Raw genomic sequence first — 25,493 nt, 5'->3', positions numbered from 1 at the left:
TTGAAATTTATACAAGAATCAACAAAACCAGTTCCCACTAATCTTCACAAAACAAACCTGAAAATCTCATTTCCAAAAGAGGGAGGCCTTATCTTAGAGAAATTAAATCAGCCATCCACCTCAGAACTCGAAATTTGACAGTTTCTCCTCCTAGCTTACAGAGTAGCAGAATGACCATCAATGAGGCCATTATGTTCACAACAAATTATTAGTCTAAAAAACAGAGTTACAAAACATCATTAATCAATCTCTGGACGCGCTCGGAATATGATAACATCAAGGACTAATGTCTTGTTCTGTTCTCCAACCGGCACAAACACACAGACATCATCTTCTTCCAATTTATTATCAGGAACAAAGTATTTCCAGCCACTTAAAAGTCCAACATTGTTAGAACTTAAACTAAATGTGCACGTCCAAGTTTTTTCCTTAACTCGAAGGATCACTTCTTGATCGTTCCTCAATTTGCGCCTGATTTTCCAGTCCTTAGAAAACGACTGAACAAACATTATATTATATACATGAAGTGGCACGTGTAATCTAAGCAAAAGTACTTAAAAAGATTATTGACACTGATGAAATGAATGCATTATTTGATGCAAATTTGATGCAATGAAGGAAGAAAATTTACCAGGAAAAATCGTCTACGAACACTAGATGGCCTCATCACTTCAATCAAAGGATATTGGTATTTGTATTGAGCTGCTGCTATCCTTGCCTTTTTAAGAGCCTGATTTTTCTCTGCTTCAGTTGCTTGTCTTACACTTGATTCACAAAATGTCCTGTTTTCGCCAGGGGTAGTTTTTCCAGCTGAAAATTTGGTAAAGCATCACATCATTTATGATACAAGGGAAAACATAGAACATCTAGCTTAGAGTATAAACTAAAGAGTGAAGAGTGTTTATTCTTCGCCTAGCTAGTAAGTCGGTGTTATAAATGTTCGTACAAAACCGGAAGGATTCAAAACAAATTTCATACATGTTCACAAGTTACTGTAGTAAATAAGGGAAGAAAATAGAAGAGAGTTTTAATGGAAAATGTGAAAGTGTTTCCAACTAGACATACTAAACACAGATGACGGAATTTCTTGCTCAATTCCAATCAAACAAGTACAATTTGAGCAACTTTATACGAGTAACGTATTTAAATTTTCAAGAGAAAAGAATTAACATGAACTAACAGGTAAGGAGGCACACAACTGTATAACATAACAATGTTGTGCTTACTTTTCCCATTAGAATTGGCTGTTACTTCTCTCCCTTTAGCAGTCCTGCAGCAGCTTTCTTTGGCGTACTGTCCTCGTCTGTACTGGTCATTTCTTCATCAGAACTCTCATCTCCTTCATCTTCGCAAAGACCTTCAGCAGATAAAAGAAAGAGTAGAAATATATATATATACATGTGTGAAATTTTTTGGACCTTTTCTCATTATAGAGAGCAAACTTATAATCTAAAAGGACAAATATACCTTTCTTATGAGCATTACTGCCAGAGTAATGGCCCCTAGGAGTTGCACCAGAGTTGTTTCGCCTTTTCCTGTTTCTTGAGGCATAATCAGAATCATCATCTCCTAGGCTACCATCTTCACTTGAAATCTCTTGTACATCTACATTGGATGTAGTTACTGGGGTAGGTTGAACAACTACTGGAGTCACTCGGAATATGCTAACATCCAGTACAGATTTCCCAACATTTGAGCCGACAACAGGAAAAAACAAGCACACAACAAATTCTTCTAAGAAATTCTCAACAGCAAATCTTTTCCAGCCACCCTCAAATCCTCCTGTATATCTACTGCAATTAAATGTGCACACCCATGTTTTATCTTTCACACGGAGTATTACTTCTTCGCCTTTCTTGAAAACATACGTAGGTTCCCATTCTTTTGGAATCGACTAAAGCATCAAAAAGGTTATCATAATATCAATCAAAGCCTTAATCCCATAAGTGGAGTCGGTTAACAGAATATATAAGCATAAAAAAATTTCGATGCCAAAGTGGTAAATTGGCAGAAGAATGAGCTTACAAAAAAAAATCGCCTATAGACACAAGACGGTCTCATAACTACAATGAAGGAATTAAGGTATTGTTTGGATGTATCCCTCGCCTTCTCCAAAGCCTTTTCTTTCTCTGCATCAGTGACTGGTCTTCTATTCGAAATGTATGTTAAACCATAAGACTTTTGTCTTTTAGGAATAGGCTTTTCACTCTTTTCATCTGAAAAATCGTTACAAGAGGAAACATTACATTACATATATAAGTTTAAGTCATCACAAAAGGGTCAATCAAACATTTGTTTTTTACCATTCAAGTCTCAACTGCCTTTAATTCAATCAAAACAGAACTAATCTTCTCTGAAATGATGACCAGTTCAAGAAACTACGTAGCACATACTATTGATTCGAAATGCAGTGAAAAAGAAAACAAATGACATGCATATATGCACAAAAATTATAGAACTTACAAACTTTGTAGGTCCGTTTCTTTGAAAAATTGGATGGCACTTCTCTTACTCTTTCAGTAGCAGTTTTCTTTGGAGTAATAAAATCATCTGATGAGACGGAATTCTCTTCATCAGAAGTATCATCCCCGTCATCTTCATCATAACCATCTACAGAGAGATAGAGAGAGTTAGATACACGAATACATGAAAAAGTTCACTACATATATACACTTCTACTTATGAGCCCTACCATGGTTCTTTCTACGCTTGCTTCCAAGAGTATCAACAGAGTCATCATCTCCTTGATTTTTATCAGGTACCTCCTCAGCCGAAGTCTCTTTTGCCTCTCCACCGGAATCATCACTGCCATCTGAGTTCGGCTGTAGACCTTTTTTAACAAAATAGGAAGCTTCTTTCTCACATAGATTTGCTTGATCAAAGATCAAGACCTCAAAGCATTCATGTCTATTGTACTTGAAAATCAGAATATCCGACTTCTATAAGGAGTATGCTTTCGCAAACTCTTGCCACCCATCTCCACGAAACATTACATCATTCTTTTCTTTTTCCAGATTGACATCCCAGGTAACTCCATTTACCTTGAGAGCTACTTTCTCAGGTAGATGTGTCCTCATGTGATCAGCAAATTTCTTGGGTAGCATCTAATTATTACACATTACAAAATCCAACATTGTGAGGAGTAACATGAAGGAATTAACCCGGAAATTTATAATAGTGACAAAAGCAATGAAATGCATTCAAATCTTTTACATCAAATTTATGAACCTAACTATGTAAAGCTCAAACACCCAAATCCTATAACTTAATAAAAATAATAGAGATACAATTAGAAGAGTCCTTTCTCACAAGTGTATTCAAGCAATGTGTTGCTTGTACACAGCCCATAAAATTGCAGGAGCAACCGAGCAAGTAGCTAGGCAGTTTTGCACTTAAAACTTGGTTGCAAATTAGTATTATTCTTATTTACTAGGAATCTTATACAGTTTAATTTTACATAGTATTTTTTATACACATTAATAATATGAGTTGATCTTTTGTGCATAACCCTATTAAGGGTCTGTTCTCATTGACTGAACCCAACTGAATTGAGCTGAGCCGAGCTGAATTGAAAATTTTATAAGAGAAGGAAATTAGGAGCTGAACTGAATTGAAAATAAACGTATGAGAACAGGCCCTAAGAGGACTCTTGTTAAGAGTATAGGCTGTTAATAAAATGAATATCATCTTATTCGCGCCATTCCTAAAAAAATCATATGCAAAGCTTCATTCGAGTCCAAATCCAAAGAAAGGCCCTTACGAAAAAGAAGTGTTAATTGGTATTAGGATTAATGCATTGACCACATACCAAATTGATACCCATACTTGGTACTCCGTATAAATTAATTAATCAACCAACTTGCATGTCTTTCAGTTCAATTGAAGTTACCGAATTAACAATATATCAAGTCACTCCTCAACAACGAGGGTTTCCACTACACTGAAAAGTCTACTTGTATTAAAGACTTACATTCTGTAAACGATACAACAATAATTCACCCTGAGACCACGTAGATACACCTAGACGTGTCAATTTGGGTGACTGGTCGGGTTTGGTTGAGTTGAGTCGGATTTAGATAAAGTTTGAGTTATGCTAAATCATTTTGCTCATACCAATTGAAATTTGATCAGGTCACTTTTTGACAAATGATAACTGTTAAACCCTAACAAAAACTTTGATCATAATTCGTAACTACACAAGTCAACTCAAAAACCCTTATTCCAATAATATAAAAAAAAAACAAAAAAAAAAAAAAAGAATAACACAATAATAATCAATAATTAACGAACAAATCCATGGTAAAAGAAAAAACAGCAATAAAAATACAATGGCAATTTAATTATAGTTTATTTTACAAGATCAAAGTAAAGAAATGGAGTGAAATTAATACTCCTAATTTAAAAAATGTGCAGTAATTTAATTAAATACAGAAAACTTACGAGACGATGATGAAAATTAGTGGGTAAAATGAGAGAGAAACGAGCAAAATGAAAATTCTTCCAGTAAATTTCTTCTTCCCATGATTTATAATTCCCAGACTCCATTTTTTAACAGTGAAATGCCACCCTAAATACAAATGGTTGAAGTTATTAAGAAGATGATGAAGAGAAATTAAATAGGGAAATTTTGGAGTATTTAATATGCAATTAATTACCTTAATTTACTCTGATTTCTCGAGATTTTTTTAATAAATAAGCTCATATACAAAGTACGAAGGTTGTACTGTACATAACAGGTTTGTGAATTGTGGAGGAGTTAATAAAAAATAGCCCCACACAATAAGGCCCCTTTTTTGGACTAAACTAAACTAACTTAAACTAAGGAGTACATTACTTTTATTTTATTTTGTTTGTCATCTCAAAATTAATTGTTGTTTTCAGTAATTGCATAGTTGTGTCTCAAAAAAAAGAATTTTTTTTGCATAATTTACCTTCTTACTCCGTGTTTTAATAATTGTTAAACTTTTGGCAAAAAAATACATTTAACTATTTACTACTACGGAGTAAATACTGTTATGAGTACAACTAGGCGCATAGCTCCTATATGTTTAGGATGCATATAAGAGGGTTAATTGGTAAATTCACTTAGTTTTTGAGATTTTTTTTTATTGCTATAGTGGTATTTTTGATGTACGATTATACTTACAGTGAAATTTTTAATGTACTACGGAGTACTAGATTATAAGCTACTCGTATTTTAGTAGTACTATTTATAACTAATATATGTAACAATGGTACAAATATTGTACCACTAGAAGAAAAAAAAAAATTCACCACTATTTTGTCGTATAGCTACTATTTACTTATAGCTACTATTTACTTGGCATGTAAATAGTAGCTATGTGCCAATACTTAACCTACTGTTAGAAGACTATGATAGTTGAAGATTACTAGACTGTTCGTATTATTTTCAAAGTTGATGCATACATTGTTAATTATACCAATAACCCAGACAAGTAGGATAGAAAAGTACAATTACAGCAGCCATCTAGTCTAGCACAAAATTTACAAAACAGAAAAACATTCATCAATAATACAGCAACAAACCCATCCATCAGTCAAGGTAAAGTTACTACACGTCTACACTAGGAAGAACAATATCAGGAACCACTCGGAATATGGTTACATCGAGGACAAATCTTTCATTCTTCGAGACAGAAGGAACAAACAAGCACACATCGTATTCCTCCAAGAAGTTGTCGCGAGCAAAAGTTTTCCATCTTGAACCTTGAAAACCTAGTTTAGTTCCGTCTTTGTAAATGCTGCACTCCCATATTTTCCCCTGCATTCTGAGAGACACTTCTTGGCCTTTTCTAAATTGACTTTTAAGTTCCCATTCTGCAGGGATTGTCTGAAACATGACAGAAAATTGCGCGGGTTAAAGCTAAACCGTTGAATGTACAGGAAGTTATAGCTAAGAATAAGCTAATTAGGATTTATAATGCTATAAATTACATGGCATTACCATAAAGAAGCGCCTGTAAACACAGGAAGGTCTCATCACTACATGAAAAGAGTTAACGTGCTGTTCTTTTGCTACCTTGGCCTTTCTTAGAGCATTTGCTATCTCTTCATCAGTAATCTTTCTTCTATTTGATTTGTAGCACACTGAATAAAGACTTGATCCACTTCCTTTGCCAAATATCTTTTTAGCTGCGAAGGAATCACAAGTATAGTCGTATGTAATCACCAAAGAAAACAAAGGGAAAAAAAGTAACTGATGTAAGCTGAAACATGTATCAGGGAACTTTCATTTCTTGGTCATTCAATTCCCTAATCAAATATAAACAAGGGCTTTGATTCCTAGCCATTCTTTTGTACCGCTAAAAACTCAAGATATATGTACATTATTTCTGCAATTTTGAACACGGAAATATAAGTACTTAACCAATGCAAGTAGGAAGCACTATAGGTCTCAAAAATTATGCAAATTTACACCCCTTATTCTGTAGTAGAACTATAAAACGTACCACCATTGCGATTCCTTTTCCTTGAAGCATTAGTTGGCAATTTTCCAGCTGAATTAGTAGTAGCTGCTTTATTCGGAGTAGTTTTAGCCTCTTCTGAGATGGAAAATTCTTCATCAGAATTCTCGTCTGATTCATCTGGATCATCAGAAACATCTGCAGCAAGAATGAAGAGAATAATACATAAAACTGTCAGACTTTTTTCTCTGAAGCCAATGAAACAGTAAAACTATCAGAAGTACAAAGACAAGATGCATTTGTCTAGTGACAATTTCAGAGTTAAGGGCTCTTGGAACCGAAACTCCAGATTCCCTTTCGATTTTTATAAGGTATAGATTGTGAAAAATTTATACCTTTTGAACGAGCAGGTTTGGCAGAACTACTCTTGGGAGTCCTAACAGGTGTTTTTCTACGCCTGTCTCTAGAAGCATCATAATGACAGTCGTCGTGATCTTCTTGGCTTGTATCATCAGTGAACTCTCCCTCAGTCAAACTCTTTGCTGTATCTTCACTGCAGTCATCATTATGATCCTCCTCATCGTCTCCATCATCAGAGTTATGCTGCTGAGGTTTCCTCACAAAATAAGAAGCTTCTTTCTCACATGAACTTGCTCGATCAAAGAGCCAGACCTCGAAACACTCTCTTCGATTGTACTTAAAGACTAGGACATCCGCCTTCTTCAAAGAGTAAGCATTTCCAAATTCTTCCCACCCATCTCCATGAAACATAATATCATCCTTGTTTTTCTTCAAGTTAACATTCCAAGAAACTCCATTTACTTTAAGAACTACTTGTTCAGGTAACTTGGCTCTCATGTTGTCACTAAACTTCTTAGGAAGTGTCTGTTTTTAACACATTACGAAAAAACACACATATAAGAGCAACAAAATGAAGAAGTTTAGTAGGCTAAAAAAAAGTAGTGTAACTCTAGGATTCGAACTGATGGACACTTCAGATATTTCCTCCGTGTTTTTAGTTGCAACGTTTTGACTTATGTAACAACCTATACCGCTATACCAAAAAATGTGACAACTGAATTTGGACTATTAATTTCGGACAAAGGAAGTATCTTTTCCAACCGATCATTTAGGAATTTATAATCATAAAATTGAAAAATTGGAGTAAGAATAATGTTCAATAAAGCCAACTCACATTCCTCTCCAGTTAGACAGATCAATTAAAAAGCAAACATGTCAATTGAAAGCAATAATCCACACTAATAAAATACAGGAATTAATTGAAATTATAAAACAAACTACTCCATTCATCCCAGATTAAAAGCAACATTTGACAACCCTTAAAACTTGGAAAGTACAAGTAATTAACACTAAATTAGACACCAAAAATCACATTATTAATGAGCTATGTCTCAAACTCAAGCAATGCATGTAAATTTGAAAAAAAAAAAAAAAACAAAAACAATTTTTTTTTTTATTTTTTACCATCAATAATACTAATTTAAAAGAGGGCCAAGAGTACACTTACAAGGTGTTGATGAAAATCAGTGGGCAAAGTTAAAGAGAATTGAGAAAAGTGAAAATTCTTCCAGTAGATTTCCTCTTCCCAAGTTTTGTTCTTCATATTTGGAAATGGTAATTGTGTTTCTTTTTGGAACCCAGATAACTAGAAACAAATTATTAGTCAGTGCAGTAAATAATGTTGCCTGCTGGGCTCCATCTATTCTGTCTCATTTTTTCTTTTAATGATCTCTCTGTTGAGACGTTATTTTGACCGTTATATTTAATTAGAAAATGCTAACAAACGTCTACTTTGGATAAGCTACTAGTTAAAAGTAGACACGTGGTTTTATCATGCTTTCCCAAATTAATACCACTTTAAGTAGGATTTTAAATGTTTATCCAACGTCCCAATGTGTTTGTTAGCAAGATCCTATTTAATTTTCTGTTAGTAAAAATTACGGAGTATAACATAATTAAATTACTCCGTATAAAAATAACATTACGACTAATTGTCTAATTAAATCATATACAAGTAGTACTTTCTCCTCCCCCTAAATAGTACAATAAGAAAAATAAATCAAAGATGGTATGTCAATAGCGCATAAGTCAAAGTGATATATTAAAAAAAAAATAGAGTTGGTAATTTTTTATCTTCTTATTCTCCATAACAAATAAATGTTTTCATTATTTCGTAATAATTGCAACAATTTGACTTGTGACTATTTAATAAAAAAATGTTGTATGTAAAACATTTTTGAAGTAATCTTTATTCATATTTTCATTTTATCAATTTTAGAGCAACTCTAGTGATAGGCTAATTGTCAAATTAGTAGCCATATGCCACATAATCTTTTAACCTAATTACGGAGTATTATTTTAGCTACTCCCTCCCTCCGTCCCCAAAATTTCGACTCTTTTGGCCTAATTTTAGCCCCATAATGATTGACCCATTTGCATTAAAATACCTACCAATTTACAACAATATTTGTGTAAAATTAACTTCCCCATATAAAATTTTGTTTTTTCATGTATATTTAATTCTTTATCTTTTTACAAACCCCGTGTAAATTTATCTTTCCAATATATTTTTTTTATTTAAGTTTATTAATAACCGCAAAATAAACCTAAAAGGGTCGAAGTTTTGGGGACGGAGAGTACTTTTTTTTTTCTTAGAGAAAATTATATTAGCTATATATTTTGTGCTCCAACATTTGTATATTTCAATTATTCTATATAATGTTGAATTATTTATTTGGCAAGTTTTAACCCCAAGCAAATTAGCTTGACATATTTACGCAAAGCTAATTTGCTTAGGCAAGAGTAAGACATATTTACACATATTAATGCTTTAAAGTTGTAAATCGATATATGTATCACTCAAAGTATTGCAATTATTATAAAATGGAGGGACTAAATAAATGATATTAATTAAAATAAACTAGAAATTAAGTGTCTTTATGATTTCCAATTGCTATGAAGTATTGAAGTGTTATTTGTTTGTTTGAGGGAACTCTTAAAAATTCAATTGAAAATTTGCTTATCTAAAAAGCCTTTTTTTTTTAAAAAAAAAAAAGGAAAAAACCAATCCTTATATAGATTCGTCTAAATTCTAAACGAACTTAGCTTACTTCTTATTTAAGTTTATTCAAGTCGATTAAATTGGTATATACTCTGTATCAAAATCTACATATTAACATATTTGAATATATCAGTTTAACTGATAACTAATTAGACATGACACTAATTTAGGCCCTGTTTGGTTTGATGTAAAAGGTTTTCATGGAAAATGAGTTTTCCATTTTTTTCCCATTTTCCTTTGTTTGGTTTGTTAAGGGTGGAAAACAATTTTTCCAAGGGTGGTAAATTCCATCCTTAATGATGAAAAACATTTTCCTTCTCAAAACAAGGGGAAGCCACATTTTCCTCTCTTCCTTACCTCCTTTTTTTACTTCCCTCTCATTCATCCTTACATTTCCACTCTTATTTTTTTTATTTTTCTTGGACTTTTCTTGTATGCAACCAAACAAAGGAAAACTAATTTGCAATTGTGTTTTTCCTTGAAAATATATTTTCCATAATAACTAATTTTTCATTGAAAATGTTTTACATTAAACCAAACGGGTAATTGGAGATTGAATATACTCGGTACATAAGTTTGATATGATAGCAATTTTTTTACTTGGAAATTTCTTAATTTATGTTACTGATCAATTTATCCTTAATCTTAATTTTAGTTATGAAATGAACTAGTTCAAAACTTAAATTCACAAGTAGTATAATACAATGTAGATGATATAAGCATATAACTAACAATTTCTTACATGTAACTTGTCATACGTATAGCAATACTGGAGCAATTAAAAAGATTTTATTTGATAAGAATTCCACAAATAAAGAATTCTTATCATGTGGAACTCTGGCTCTCACTCTCTCCTAGTGGTTAACAAAGAACCTCGCGCAATTCACACGGTTGTGCAGGTAAAAAACTCACACCAATTTTTATTATCTGCAGTTTATGCTTCCACTTCTTTCAATGGCAGATTAGAACTATGGAATTCGTTAGAATTGTTTAGCAAAAATTCGGATATGCCTTGGGTTGTTTGTGGGGACTTTAATGAAATTTGCTTTGACCATGAGAAGTGGGGGGGTAACAATCACCCTTTGCATCAAATGAGAGCCTTCAAAGAAACCATTCATAACTGTAATCTGGTAGATTTAGGATATGTGGGACACAAGTTCACTTGGTTCAATAAACAAAAGAAAAATCCAATTCTTGAGAGACTAGACAGGTTCTTGGCGAATGATGGTTGGATAAGACTTTTCCCTCATAATTTTGTCACAAATCTACCTAGGATGTCCTCTGACCATAACCCCCTTCTACTTCAACTTGAGCAGAAAAAAGCCTTTCCTGGTACAGCACCCTTCAGATTTGAACCTCTTTGGCTCACTGACCCTGATTTCATTCCTTTTGTATCTCAAAAATGGAACTCTTACCCCCCCTCCTTTTCAACAAAAACTAAATAACTTAGCAAAAGATCTCAAACCTTGGGTTGCCAACCTTTTTTCAAACAACCAAGCCAAGAAAAAGAGATTAATTGCTAGAATAAATGGTGCTCAACTAGCCTTTCAAAGAAATCCTGCTTTCACTCACTTGCTGGACCTGGAAAAGGACCTCCAATCTCAATTAAATATCATTCTAGATCAAGAGGAAATTTTTTGGGCAACAAGGGCAAGGTCTGATTGGTTGCTTCATGGGGATAGAAACACCTCCTTTTTTCATGCCTCTGCCATCATTAGGGGGAAAAGAAACAAAATCCTTGCTTTAAAAAACCAGGTAGGTGAATGGATTGAGGACCCTCATCAGATTCATTCCCATATCTTGGATAATTTCAAACATCTTTTTACTTCAGAAAATACTGTAAACATTGAGTCCACCATGTCTCTGCAAGAGATTGACTGTTCTTCCATCCCCCTTCTCTCTGAAACTAAAGAAGCTCTCTTCTCCATTGGGCCTGATAAGGCCCCTGGTTTAGATGGCTTCCATGCAGCCTTTTATCATGCTGCCTGGGACTATCTTAAACAAGATTGCCTCAGCTTTGTTCAACAGGTGTTTTCACAGAAAGCCATCCCTGATCAGATAAACAAGACAGTCATTTGTCTGATCCCAAAAATCTTCTCCCCTTCTCTCATCTCCAGTTACAGACCCATTAGCCTTGTCAACACCTCTTACAAGATAATCTCTAAGATTCTGGTTCACAGAATAAGACCTCACCTTCTAACCCTTATTTCTCCAAATCAGAATAACTTTTTGAAGGGGAGGGGGACTGAAGTGAATTACATAATAGCTTCTGAGATCATGCATTCTATGAAGAAAAAAAGGGGAACAAGGGGGTTGTTTGCTATAAAGTTGGACCTAGAAAAGTCTTATGACAGATTAAAGTGGTCCTTCATAAATCGTTGTCTCCATTTCTTCAACTTCTCTAAGGATACTATAGACTTGATCATGTCTTGCATTTCTTCTACCTCTACCCAGATCCTCATAAATGGGAAACTATATGAGGAATTCAAGCCATCTAGGGGCATTAGACAGGGAGACCCCCTATCTCCTTACATTTTTATTATTTGCCTTGAGTACCTTTCCAGGAAAATCCATGATCAATGTCTCAGCAAAAATTGGAAGCCATTTAGATTCAGGGGGGGAGTACTAGCATTTCACACCTGTTATTTGCTGATGATGTCTTGTTGTTTGGTGTTACTGATAAGAAAACTCTTTCATCTGTTACCCGAACTCTTCAGCATTTCTGTTCAGTGTTTGGTCAAAAAATAAATGAGTCCAAGAGTCAAATTTATTTCTCCAAAAACACTAGCATCCATGTCATTGATGATTTTGAGCAAACACAGGGTGTCAACAAATCAAAGGACCTAGGAACTTATTTGGGATTCCCTTTGTCTGAGAAAAGACCAAACAGGAGACAATTGTCTGCCATCATTGACAAAATGAGTAAGAAACTTGCTACTTGGAAAGCAAATTCTCTTTCTAGGGGGGGGGGAAACTAACCCTTTTACAATCCACTATGCTTGCTATTCCCAGATATTCAATGTCCTGCATCAAGCTCCCAAAATTCATCATTTCAAAACTTGATTCAATATGCTCAAAATTCTTTTGGGGGGGAAATTCTGAAAATAGAAAGACCTCATGGGTTTCTTGGAAATGCATTTGTAGAAAAAAGGAGGAGGGTGGGTTGGGAATCCTCTCAAATTCTGAGGCAAACCAATTGAGCCTAGCTAGACTTTGCTGGATGGTGGACACTCAATCAAACTGGGCTTTGTTCAGAGGAAAACGGTCTCCCACACCTTTCAATAGGGGTTCCCATATTTGGAGTGCAGTTGGCAAGGGTTGGGATTTGTTCAGAAATAGCTTGATTTGGGAAGTGGGGAATGGGGAAAACATTAGTCACTGGAAAGATAGATGGCTTCATTCTGATTCCATGAGAAGCCTGTTAGTAGGCCCTTTACCCCCTAATTCTGATGAAATAAACCTAGCCAACATAACCATTCATAATAGAGGTGAATTAGAACAGGCTATCAACTTCCAGATCCCAGATGACATATTCACTAGAATAGAGAGTATCAATCTGTCTACCTCTGAGGACTTTAACTTCACTACTTGGACAAAAAGAGGTAGTTTTGATGGAGCTAAAGCTAGAGAGTGTCTTATTTCTCTCAAAGATCCTCTTCAGTCAGATTTAGACCAACTTAGTTGGGATAACATTTGGAAATCAAACACTTACCCTAAAATAAAGTTATTCCTTTAGCAACTGCTCTGGAATAGAATCCCTTCTGCCAGTAACCTGTTCTTAAGGCATATAACTCCAACTCAAACCTGCACCTTTTGCCCAACCTTACCTGAAACTGCAGAACACATCTTCTTGACTTGTAGCAGAGCCTCGAAATTCTGGAACCAGATTCACCCCCCCACCTTCTTCCTTGAAAGGGGTGCAGGAATCCTTCCCTGATTGGCTTCAAAAAAATCTCCTATCCAAAACTAGTTCACATAACAACATTCCCTGGAACTCAATTTTCTGCTTCTGTATTTGGCAAATTTGGAAAAGAAGAAACTGCTGGCTATTCTCTAAACAGAACACCCCTTTAAAAACATCCATAACCCAGTGTTTATGGGCTGCTAGTGAATGGTATTACTCCTCCCAGCATTCAACTAGGATAGAGCACACTACTACTCCCTGGGTTCCCCCCCTCCTTCCTTCTTAAAAGTCAATGTTGATGCAGCTTTCCTCCGGTCCACAAAAGAATCAGGTTGTGCAGGAGTTTGCAGGAATGAACATGGTACTTGGATTGAAGGTTTTCAATGGAAAGGGTTCTCTACCTCAGCTTCTGATGCTGAACTCCAAGCTATTTTGCTAGCTCTTACATGGATCAAGGATCGAGGATGGACATCATGTCATATTGAATCCGACTCCAAATTCACAGTGCAGGATATTCAACATTGTAGAGATTATCTACTAACTCCAAAAGTAAATGCTTGCAGGCTGCTACTACAGGAACAAGCTGATGTGAAGCTATACTATGGAGAGAGGGGCAAGAATAGTGTGGCTGATCTGCTAGCTAAGGATGCCCGAAGGAACTTGGACATTTTGAACTCCTTTTGTATTATAACTGATCCACCTGATGCTTGTAAAAGAATCCTAGAACAAGATGCTGCTAATCGTATTAATGGCTCAGGCCACCATTCTGTAATGTTGGGCAACCCTATGGGAAGCCAGCAAAACCTTAACTTAACTTAATATATTTTAGCCCTTCTCTCAAAAAAAAAAAAAGATTTTATTTGATTGAAAATTGACCATACAACTCTACTTCCAAGCATACTTTATACTTATTTCGCATTTCATTTTCTTTTAGCTCTTTTGTTCCAATCTTCATCTTTCCAACAATAGGCCTTTTTATACTCTGCAAATAAATTAAACAAAGAAAAAATCATCAGAAATTATGTACATATATATATATACTGAAGTTTATACTCCAAAAATGTGGTACACTTATATCACAAAAGTAGAGTACATAGTTATGAATATATGCTTACGGGTCATAACGAATACGAATCTTCCCAGCCTTAGGGTCGGCAATAGCATTGAATGCCTCTTGAGATAGGTTAAGATCACCGGCGCAACTATCACACAAGTCGGTCACTTTGACAATAACACTTCCACCTTTGCAAGGGTGCGGAGCCAAGTTTGCTCCCCCTATGCATGTAACCCTATAGTTCCTTCCACACGCTCCTCTATTGTTCCATAAAGCATGACTCACTCCTGTTATCCACGGTCCATTGTCTCGATTTTGGTAGCATGCCGATGCTGTTTATAAAGTATTCAAACATTATATACCAAGTATTAATTAATTTATAATGATATCATCCACTATGTACATTAATACATATATAGGATTAGGATGTTAAATCATTAAATCAGTATACCACGAAAAAAAAAAAACCTTAATTATTTATCGAAGAGATACAAATTAAAGAATTACTCACGAGTATGATGAGTATGATAAACAGCAAACCCAACATTAGCCTTTGCAAAAGTGAAAGCAAGGCTAACCACAAAGATTGCAAGTAGAAGTGCCTTCATATTCATTTTGCACAATTTTTTATACCTAAAATTACAAGCAATATATTTTGAATTTATTTGGTTAATACTTCTACTGCTTTGTAATTTGCCAATGGTTGTCCCTCTATTTATAGGCATATATAGCAAAGTTTACTATAGCTAGTCAAATTGATACGTAAGGAATAGGAAGTACATTAGTACCTAAAAGTCTTGATTCTTAAAGTTTAGGACACGCCTTTAATTTCAGTCTTTCACACCAATTGACTACTGTATACTGTATTGTTAGTCTTTTGGGTCTTTAAACTCCATCCATTGCACCTTAAGTAATTGTATCAACCACTATGCCACAAGCATTTACGAGTAGAATTATAGTTAACTCAATCCTTATTTTTTGCGGGCATAGCCTAAGCCGTTAATTAATTGATTACTGTGGAGGTGATTAGGTTGATTGAAGATATGGACTAGTAGTTTAATTGTACCACATTAGATTCTACGTGTCTTGCGTGTGGCTGGGGGCATTGTGTGGCCGCTTGTAAAGAACAAAGTAACCCCTTAAACACTCACTGAGTAACTCTTTTAATACTGATTGAGTAACCCAAAGAATGCGTCAAATATTATTGTTATCAGAGGCGGACCTGGCCTTGTGCCTAGTGGGTCAAGTGACTCACTAGGGCCCAAAAAAAACTAAGTTTTTCCTTTTAAAAAAAATGTCATGATTGGGCGCTATTGCTTACTGCACATATGCTTGCCGAGGTCTTGGGCTTAAAAGACGACTAGCCTGGCTCTGTTCTGAAACTTGTGGCTTGGCCCATCTTTGAGTTGGATAAAGACAAGAAGGGATGGGTCAGCCTTGATTATACCAACCCAAGGAAAAGTATTCGGGTTTTTAAATTTATAATTAATGTATAATTGATAATTTTTTAATTTATTTGTATATATTGAGATTTTTGTTTTGTGTGTAATATTAATATTTTGGTGTTAGAATTTAGAATGTTAGGTTATTAGAGATTTTAGTTAGATATCTAATTTATTTTTTGTATTACTGATTTACTAAATAAAAAACTAGAATATTACTAAGACTAGTATTGTAATATATTAATACTAAGACTACATTGATCCTTCTGATAGCGACTGTAAGTGGTGGAATGAATGTTTTCATTATTAATGACTTATGTAAAAAATAAAATAAAAAGTCTTATGTAAAGAAAAAAAAGGTTGCGGAATGGTATAAACGGTAAACTATTGAATGATAGTTTAAGTCACTTTTCTTGAGATTGACTTATTTGTTAGATTTAGTGATAATGATTTATTGAAACGCTTTCAAAGTATGAAAACTCGAAAAATGCTTTTGTAGTATTTTTTTTTAATTGCATTCTCTCTCCTCCTATCTCAAGCTCAAAAAGTCGCTGCTTTTTATTTGTTCATTCTCCATTGCACTGAAACTGGTTGATGATTTGCTTCTGAGAAAGAGGGTACACGAACAGAGGATATATGGTTTCTGGGTTTTTGGATGTATTTTTTAGTACTATTATTTGGTTGGTAAAACATTTTTTTTACATATTTGGTTATCGATTGTGACTCACCAGTCGGAAATTCCTAGGTCCGCCACTGATTGTTATGATTGTTATCGATCTAGACCTATACAAAACCACTAACGGAGCATTTGATATCAATGACCGTGTTTGATAGTAGACGGGAATGTATTCTATGCTCACCTACGATTACCAATGAAACACCCCCTTACAAGGTCCTTCGTTCACATTTATGATGAACAAGTTGAGTGGTCATACTCAATCTCTAAAGTCTACTCCACTAAGATTTCTACGGTCAACGGATTTGAGTCTTTCATAAGTTTTTTCCTCGAAATTTCTCAACAGTATATGGAGTAATTGAGGGACGAAAATTTGTAGGCCTTAGAAATTGCAATGTAGGTCATGAATTATGGTCATTTGGTAGAAATTAAGACATTTTTGGACAAAGTTAAAGTTTGCAAATTGTAGCTCAGTTATGAAAATTCACCAACTTCATTCCAACATCATTTTCATTATAATTGCCTAGCTAGCTTTTCACTCTAGAAAAACAACCCTTAAGTAATGTAATTATGAATTCAAATTAGATAGGGACAAAATTCAAAAACTATAATTAGGACCTGTTCTCTTCAGTTCAGCTTAACTTCAGTTCAGTTCCTAATTTCCTTCTCTCATAAACAATTCATTAAATCAGAGCATGCCTTAAGCTCGCTCTTACTAAACATCCTACTATCATTTATTAATTATAAGATAACTACATCGTTCATAGTTGATGCATACATTGTTAACCATACCAGTAAAACCGACCAGCAGGATAGAGAAGTACCTCTACTTGAGCCATCTAGCTCAAAATTTACAAAACAGAGAAACATTCATCAATAATGTAGCATGAAATCGTCCAATAGTCAAGGTTAAGTTACTAAAGTTGAAGGAACAACTTCAGGAACCACTCTGAATATGCTAACATCAAGGACATATCTTCCATTCTTCTTGATAGAAGGAACAAACAAGCACACATCAAACTCCTCCAAGAAGTTGTCGCGAACAAAAGTTCTCCATCCTGAACATTGAAAACCTACATGATTTCTGCTGCTTTTGCTAACGATGCAGTCCCATATTTTCCCCTCCATTCTAAGAGACACTACTTGGCCATTTCTCAAATGACTTTTAAGGTTCGATTCTGAAGGAATTGTCTGAAACATGACGGAAAAGTGCAAGGGTTAAACTGTTGAACGTGCAGGAAGTTATAACTCAAGCTAGTTAGGAATTTATAATGGTAGCTAAATTCATGAGATTACCATAAAGAAGCGCTTGTAAACACAGGTAGGTTGTTGGAACCCAATATGTATCACTTGTGAGTGTCCCACATTGGAGAAAGAGGAGAGTTTGTTCCACTTTATAAGGTAGAGGAGTTACTCCTCGGGTTGCCCAGGCCCATTTCATATTGTTTCAAAATTTAACATAGGTCTCATCACTACAGTAAATGAGTTATCGCGCTGTCCTGATGCTAACAAGGCCTTTCTCTCAGTATTTACTTTCTCTGCATCAGTTATATCTCTTCTGTTTGATTTGTAGATCACTTAGAAAACAAAAGGAAAAGTGCTACAATGGAGCTAAAACAATTATCATTAGAGCTGTCAGTTTCTGACCCGAACCGTTAAACCCGACTGTTTCGAACCGATCCGAAAAGGAACTGAACTGTTTAAAACCCGTTTTTGGAAATCGAAAACTGACCCGACCCAATTTTTTCCAAATCGAAACTGAACTAAACCGAATTTGTGCCAACCGTTACTAACCGGACCCGTTATCAAGCCAAACCGTTACAACCCGAAACTGAAAGCAACCCAAACCAATTACGTTTAAACCCGATAGTAACCCGACCCGTTTTAAACCGAAAACCGTTAAAACCCGATAAAAATCCGATAAACCTAAATCGTTCCAACCCGTAACCCGTTGTGACCGAACCGGTTACGACCCGTAGCCCGTTATGACCAAACCGTTTAAAACCCGTAACCCGTTATGACTGAGTCATTTACAACCTGTTACCCAATATGTTTATGATCTAATCTGTTTCAACCCACTACTCGATAAACGCAACTTATTTATGGCTTGACTTGATTATAACATGACTCGTTCCTACCCAATATCTGACTAATTCGACTCGATAATCATCCGACTCAATTTTAACCCGATATGATTTTGATTAGAAACCCGTTTCAAATTGGGTAAACTCGTTTTCAAACCAACCAAGTTCAATCTAAACCGATTATAACCGAAACAATAATGGTTGGACCCGATTTCACCCGATTTATTTTGAACCGAAACCCATTTTCGAATCGACCCAGTTAAACCCGAACTGATTATGACCCGAACCAATTACGACCCAACCTGATTAAGACCCGAACTGTTTTTAACTGAAACCCACATTAAATGGGCTAAACCCGTTTTCAAACCGACCTAGTTCAACCCAAATTGATTATGACCCGAACCGACTAGAACCCGACCCGATAAGGACCCAATCCGAATAGAAACTGCAATTAAAAAAACCAAACCGAACTGACCCGATAATTTTCAAAACCGACCCAAACCGACCCGCTTATTATTTCAATCCGTTATAACCCGAAACTGATAAACCCAACCCAAACCCGAACTGTTTAACCGAATTGACACCCCTAATTATCATATCACACTCTTATGCATTAGTAGAACTGTAAAACGTACCACGACTACCACCATTGCGATTCCTTTTCCTTGAAGCACTAATTGGCAATTTTCTAGCTGAACTAGTAGTAGCTGCTTTCTTCGGAGTAGTTCTAGCCTCTTCTGTGATAGAATCCTCTTCATCAGCATTCTCGTCAGACTCATTTTGATCATCAGAAACATCTGCAGAAAGAATGAATAATCGAATACATAAAACTGTCAGCCTTTTTTCCTCTGCAGCCAATGAAACAGTAAAACTACCAAAGTTCTAAGACAGGATATTTTAGTCTAGTCCAGACTCCCTTTCCTCTTCCTAAGGAAGAGAGCCTTGCGTCAAATCTGTTATACTATCATCCAAATAACGAATAAGTTATACCTGTAGAACGAGCAGAACTACTCTTGGGTGTCCTGCTACCAGGGTTCTTCCTACGCCTGTTTCTAGAAGCATTATGACAGTCATAGTAAACATTTTGTCGCGTATCATCAGTGAACCCCTTGCTCAAACTCTCTTCAGATTCTTCACTGTCGTCATCATCATCATCAGAGTTCTGCTGTTGAACTTTCCCTACAAAATGTGAAGCTTCTTTCTCACATGAGCTTGCTCCATCAAAGAGCCGAACCTCAAAACATTCACGTCGATTCTACTTAAACACCAGGACATCTGCTTTCTTTAAAGAGTAAGCATTGCAAAATTCTTTCCACCCATCTCCATGAAACATAATATCATCCTTGTCTTTCTTCAAGCCAACATTCCAAGCAATGCCATTTACTTTAAGAACAACTATTTGTTCAAGGTAACATAGTTCTCATGTAGTCACAAAATTTCTCAGGAAGCTTCTGTTTTAAGCACATTCAGAAAACTAATAATAAAATAAACACTCATAATGACATAAAAGCAACAAAATGAAGAAATTTAACTGGCTAAATAAAGATACTTCATCTGTGTTTTTATTCGCAACGTTTTGACTTATGTCCCAATCCAACACGAAGAATTTGTGACTATTAATTTCGGACAAAGGAAGTATTATTTCTAAACCTTTCGTTTAAATAGGATCTATCATATATAAAATTGAGAGCATTCCCAAGCCGTAAAGCAACCATGTCAATTGAGAGCAATAATCCACACTAATCAAGTGCATGAATTAATTAAACACTCAAAACTACTCCTTTCGTCCTAAATTAATTGCAACATTTGTCAATCAATATATAAAACTAATACACGTATAAAGAGACAGAGAGAATAAATCAATCTTTCGCTACTATATATAATAAAATAATTAAAATAGAATACTTACAAGGTGGTGGTGAAAATTAGTGGGTAAAGTTAAAGAGAATTGAGAAAAATGAAAATTCTTCCAATAAATCTTCTCTTCCCATGTTCTGCTCTTCATAATTGGAAATTGTAAGTGTGTTACTTTTTGGAACCCAGTTAATTAGAAAGAAATTATATAGTGATTTTACCCTAATAGATGTAAATAGAAAGATTTTAACTCAAGCGTTTAATTTTAGTCAGCGCAGTAAATATCATTTAAGTTGCTTAGATAATTCTTCATCTTCCTAAAACGGATTTTAAGTATTTAAGTGTAATCAATTTGTATTTAAGTATTTAAGTGTAGTGCAGTATATTTTTTCTTCTTTCATAAAATCAATTTGTAATGAGTAGGCATTGACATGCTCATTGTACTTGAATTTGTATCTACTAAATGTGCAAATTTGATACTTCCTCCGTCCTTTATTGATAGTACCTTATAGCAAATTTTTAGTCCCAAATTGATAATCTCATTTGCTTTTTTCAAGTACCATTAATATCAAATTTTTATCAAAATTCCCTCCAACTTGCAACAATAATTGTGCAAATCTAATTTTTTCATGTAAATTTTGTTTTTTCATGTATTTTTTTATTACTTTCTCTCTCTACTTTTTTGCATACTCGATGTAAATTTATCTTTTTAATGTACTTTTACTACTTTTATTTATGTTTATTAATTCCCGTGAAAATTGTCCATAAGAGACTATCAACAAGGGACAGAGAGAATATATTTTTACACACATTTCTATCATATATACTCCTACGTACATATTTTCTACTCCGTATGCAAGTATTTTCATTTATCAAGATATTTGCATACTCCCAACGAACTATTCCTATTTACAAAAATACTCCCTCCGTTTTTAAAGACTTCTCCATTTATCCATGCGCGGAGTTTTAGGAGAAATTGGAGAATATAATAAAATATGGAGATAGTGGGGTAGTTGAGAAAATAAAAAATTGTAAATAGCAAAAGTAGTGGAAGAATAGGAAGAGAGAGAGTATTATATTGGGTCCACTAAGTGTGAGAAATGAATTAAATATTGTAAAAGCTTTCCATAAAAGGAAATGGAGCAAGTATTTAAAAACGGCCGGAAAAAAAAGTGAAACAAGTATTTAAAAACGGAGGAAATATTACTTACTCACTTATTTTAAAAAAAAAAATTACTTACTCACAAAGTCACAAGCAAATATTTCTATTTTTCAAAATCAATTTAATGTCTTACTACTTGATACATGTGACATCTAATCGCATTCCACTATCTAATAAGCATGTTAGAATATGATTTGATCCAATTTATATTGAATTTGCTAGTTTGGATTTATATTATGACCCGTTTAAATGTAAAACCAAATCAGACAGCTCAAATTATCCTCAAAATAAAATGATCATATCCAAGCCAAACTTGATCCAAACAATTTGTTTAATTTGTCACCTCATTAGAATATTAGGTTACATAAGCTGACAGATGGTTGAATTTTCACAATAATTGAAAAGCTAATCAAAGAAAATGCAAGCAACAATACACCAATACACAAATGTGCCTATGCATTTATTCAAAACATGCTCAAAGACAGTATAAAATCTTCTAATGTACAGGGCTAAGAGGAGTAACTTCAGGAACAACTCTGAAAATGCTAACATCCAGAACAAAACGCTTGTTCTCTTGGCCACCAGGCACGAACAAACACGAGTCGGACTCCTCCAAGAAATTGTCGAGTGCAAATTTTTTCCATCCACCTCTAAATGCTCCATGTCCTCTGCGATTTATAATACAAAAGCTAACCTCCCATGTGTTGTCATTAGTTCTAAGAATCACCTCCTGTCTTTTATCGCGTGAAAAACCTTTATAATTCCAGCTTTGAGGAATTACCTGATATACATAAGTGCCAGATGAGTTTGTTAAGCAAGAAAAGCTGCAATTGTCAATCAATAATCATAAGGGCAGGGGTTCATAAAAGAAGCAATTTTACCAAAGCAAAATTGTTATAGACTTGTGAAGGTTTCATGACCACTATGAAGCTTTCATCGGTGGCATATTTTGTTGCCAACACGTAAGCCTTTTCTTTTTCTTCGTCTGTTACAGGCCTTCTGTTTGATATATAGCTTGCAGCAGCAGCAACAACTGCACAAAATAACTTATAGCACACTAAGAGAAAACTACGTGATACATACACTACAGGACTAATTTCTCTTCACATCAGTCAAATTATTCAATCAAAGCCTTAATCCCATAAATGGGGTCGACTACATGAATCAAAAGTGATTATTCCATATAGTCATCCACAGAAATCAGCAAAAAGGGATAAAAGCAAAAAAGTTCACACTTCAACATAAACAAAATATGTTCTTAATTGTTATAGTAAATGAACTAGAGACTGATGCCATACCAGTGGAGCTCTTCCTACTCATGCGTACATAGATTGGAACATCATTTCTATTGCTAACACGAGCAGCGGAATGAGAGCGAGTCTTATTTAAATTACTGCCATTCACTTTCAAAGAATTGTTCTTCTTTGAAATGGAATCATCTTCAATGATGAATGCCTTTCGTTTATCTCTTTCACCTTTATCGAATCCTTAAAATAAAATACAAAAACATATATAGTAGCACAAGATCAGACATTTTGTCAGTAGCAAAAGATCACTGAATTAACATCCTCCTGCTAAATTATGAACAGATTACGCTTATATATAGATAAAGAACTAAAGAAGAGCATAAAAAGAAAGATGGACAAGATCTTTAGGTCTTTTCAGAAACATACTAGTAAACTTCCTTTTCCTCGAATGATTAGATAAGGCTTCTTTTGGAGTACTTTGATTTTTTTTCAAAGAATTTGGCTGTTTTGAAGTAGATTTGTGTTTATTTGATTTCCTGCTAGGTTCATTTTCATCCTCATCTTCATCCCGTTCATCATCAAGATCACGATCTGTTTAAGCACATGAATATTAGTATGCTACATTGTTAACCATACTCTTGTAAAACATAGATTGATAATCTTTTCGCCCAATAATTAACTTAGCTGGATCATAATATACTACCTGTGTGAGCGGTGCTGTCAGAAGAACAAATGATTTTATCAAACGAATCACTCTTTGCTTGTTCATCAAAACCACCATTAGATTGAGGTTGTTCACATTTTCTCACAAAATAAGAAGATTCTCGCTCACATGAATTAGTTTGATCAAAGAACAACACCTCGAAAGATTTGTCAGTTCTGTTATACTTGAAGGTAAGAAGGTCGTTGTTTTGCAAGGAGTATGCTTTGACAAACTCTTGCCAAACATCTCCAGTTAACATTACATGATTGCTGTCATTACTCTGTAAGTTGACATGCCATATAATTCCATTTGGACCTTTCACAATTACATTCTCTGGTAACTTTGCAATCTCATTTGAAGTAAATTTCTCAGGAAGTTTCTGATGATGAAACAATGCAAATCTTTAGATGGGGGAACAATAATTATTTCATTCAACCTTGGAGTAGTGGAGGATAAAAAAAAATACAACAATACCCGAAGCCTTAATAATCTAAATATGGTGGGGTCGGCTGTATGAACCAAGATGCATTCGGCATTCCGATGCCATTTTACAAATGTCTTTCAATTCAAATTACATTAAACCCGTAGTATTGAGATAATGTTGATGTTAAAGTTTCAAACTTGCAATTTAGGGTACACATGAATCATAATCCTAAATTCTCCCTTTCAAGTTAATTTACAATTTAATCAACATAACCTCATAACATCCTAGGAATAACACAATTCCCTCATCTATAACTCCCCTGTTCATTCAAATTTCTGACCTCCTGTTTCTAACAAAATACTTCCCCACTTTTTTTATTAAATGATTCAATTGAAATTCATGTTGATCAACGAACAACTTTAACAATTAACATTTTATATATACTTCGTATATTATAGTAAATTACTAAATTATAACAATTAATATTTTGAAAGATCTTGCCTAACTATACTCTTCTTTTAAAATCACAATATACGTAGTAAAGGAAGAATATATGAATAGTGTGATCAATACATGTAACTAAATTTTTTTATTTTTGTATTTTGACATAAGATACACACGGGGAGGGCCCACCATCCTATCACAGGAGTTGAACCTCCAACCTCTTGGGGGGATATAGAGGGATCGTTATCCCCTACATCCTCCCATACATGCAAGTATGCAACTAATACAAGTAACAAATATAAAGTAAAAACCATATAAATTAAAAGCACAGTAAAAATTAAAAAAAAAAAAAAAAAAAAAAAAAAAAAAAAAAAAAAACTTACAAGGTGTTGTTGAAAATTAGAAGGAAGAATTTGAAAGAAGTGAACAGAGTGAAAATGTTTCCAATAAGTATTTTCTTCCCAGCTCCTCCTGCTGCATTTCTCTGGATTCTCCATTTGCTTCAGGTTAATGCTGACCTTCCCAATCAAAATCTAGATGGAAATAAAACCCTAATTAAATCAAGAATGTTTTTTTTTTCCTTTTTGGGTAAAACCGTAAAAATAATCAAATTAAACAGAATTTGCAACTTTGCAAGTGATATAAACGGAGGAAATAAATTGTACGGATTATTAAAATCGGAGCTCTTATCCATAAATGTTACGTAACCAATGTTGGAAAGCAAACGGTTTTTTATTTATTTATTTATTTATTTATTTTTATTTTTAGGTTAAATGAGAAAAAAAAAATAAGTTTTGACTATTTACTTGTTTAGATAGATACTCCCTTCGTGGTGTTATACTTTGAGGGTCTATTCACAATATAAAAGTGAACTGAACTGAACTGATTTGAGCTGAATTAAACTGAACTGATAGGAGTTCAATTGAACTAAACTGAGCTGAAATGAATATTTTATGGGAGAAGGAAATTAGAAGTTGAAGTGAACTGAATTA

The 25,493-nt window shown here is 34.4% G+C and overlaps 6 protein-coding genes across 6 annotated transcripts; all 6 read right to left on the bottom strand.

Moving 5' to 3' along the window:
• Positions 1-18: 18 nt before the first annotated feature.
• LOC110689538 (B3 domain-containing protein REM16-like) lies at positions 19-3,104 on the bottom strand. Its single transcript, XM_021866344.1, has 8 exons — positions 3,042-3,104; positions 2,693-2,939; positions 2,464-2,610; positions 2,026-2,216; positions 1,468-1,894; positions 1,227-1,357; positions 632-810; positions 19-497 (listed from the first exon to the last, which is right to left on the bottom strand). The coding sequence occupies exons 1-6, from the start codon at positions 3,102-3,104 to the stop codon at positions 1,248-1,250; spliced, it is 1,185 nt and encodes a 394-aa protein (XP_021722036.1). The 3' UTR covers positions 19-497; positions 632-810; positions 1,227-1,247.
• On the bottom strand, positions 240-1,235 carry LOC110689634 (B3 domain-containing protein REM16-like). Its single transcript, XM_021866435.1, has 3 exons — positions 1,181-1,235; positions 632-810; positions 240-497 (listed from the first exon to the last, which is right to left on the bottom strand). The coding sequence occupies exons 1-3, from the start codon at positions 1,233-1,235 to the stop codon at positions 240-242; spliced, it is 492 nt and encodes a 163-aa protein (XP_021722127.1).
• A 2,281-nt stretch (positions 3,105-5,385) lies between the features above and the next one.
• LOC110698308 (B3 domain-containing protein REM16-like) lies at positions 5,386-8,241 on the bottom strand. Its single transcript, XM_021875741.1, has 5 exons — positions 7,954-8,241; positions 6,821-7,310; positions 6,471-6,623; positions 5,966-6,153; positions 5,386-5,851 (listed from the first exon to the last, which is right to left on the bottom strand). The coding sequence occupies exons 1-5, from the start codon at positions 8,047-8,049 to the stop codon at positions 5,573-5,575; spliced, it is 1,206 nt and encodes a 401-aa protein (XP_021731433.1). The 5' UTR covers positions 8,050-8,241; the 3' UTR covers positions 5,386-5,572.
• Positions 8,242-14,248: 6,007 nt separating this feature from the next.
• On the bottom strand, positions 14,249-15,135 carry LOC110724135 (EG45-like domain containing protein). Its single transcript, XM_021903529.1, has 3 exons — positions 14,977-15,135; positions 14,527-14,797; positions 14,249-14,393 (listed from the first exon to the last, which is right to left on the bottom strand). The coding sequence occupies exons 1-3, from the start codon at positions 15,077-15,079 to the stop codon at positions 14,387-14,389; spliced, it is 381 nt and encodes a 126-aa protein (XP_021759221.1). The 5' UTR covers positions 15,080-15,135; the 3' UTR covers positions 14,249-14,386.
• A 2,357-nt stretch (positions 15,136-17,492) lies between these two features.
• On the bottom strand, positions 17,493-20,672 carry LOC110689452 (B3 domain-containing protein REM16-like). Its single transcript, XM_021866265.1, has 5 exons — positions 20,577-20,672; positions 19,658-19,922; positions 19,303-19,515; positions 18,060-18,160; positions 17,493-17,774 (listed from the first exon to the last, which is right to left on the bottom strand). The coding sequence occupies exons 1-5, from the start codon at positions 20,670-20,672 to the stop codon at positions 17,493-17,495; spliced, it is 957 nt and encodes a 318-aa protein (XP_021721957.1).
• Positions 20,673-21,927: 1,255 nt separating this feature from the next.
• On the bottom strand, positions 21,928-25,391 carry LOC110689365 (B3 domain-containing protein REM16-like). The gene is made up of 6 exons (XM_021866179.1): positions 24,885-25,391; positions 23,634-24,012; positions 23,357-23,527; positions 22,982-23,170; positions 22,565-22,716; positions 21,928-22,464 (listed from the first exon to the last, which is right to left on the bottom strand). Exons 1-6 carry the CDS (start codon positions 24,996-24,998, stop codon positions 22,180-22,182), a joined length of 1,290 nt encoding a protein of 429 aa, XP_021721871.1. The 5' UTR covers positions 24,999-25,391; the 3' UTR covers positions 21,928-22,179.
• Between the last annotated feature and the right edge of the window lie 102 nt (positions 25,392-25,493).

This window comes from Chenopodium quinoa, unplaced genomic scaffold (assembly GCF_001683475.1).
Source record: "Chenopodium quinoa cultivar QQ74 unplaced genomic scaffold, ASM168347v1, whole genome shotgun sequence".
Lineage (NCBI taxonomy): Eukaryota > Viridiplantae > Streptophyta > Magnoliopsida > Caryophyllales > Amaranthaceae > Chenopodium > Chenopodium quinoa.
The sequence above is the reverse complement of the archived record's forward strand: the minus strand, read 5'-3'. Positions and strand labels throughout refer to the sequence as shown.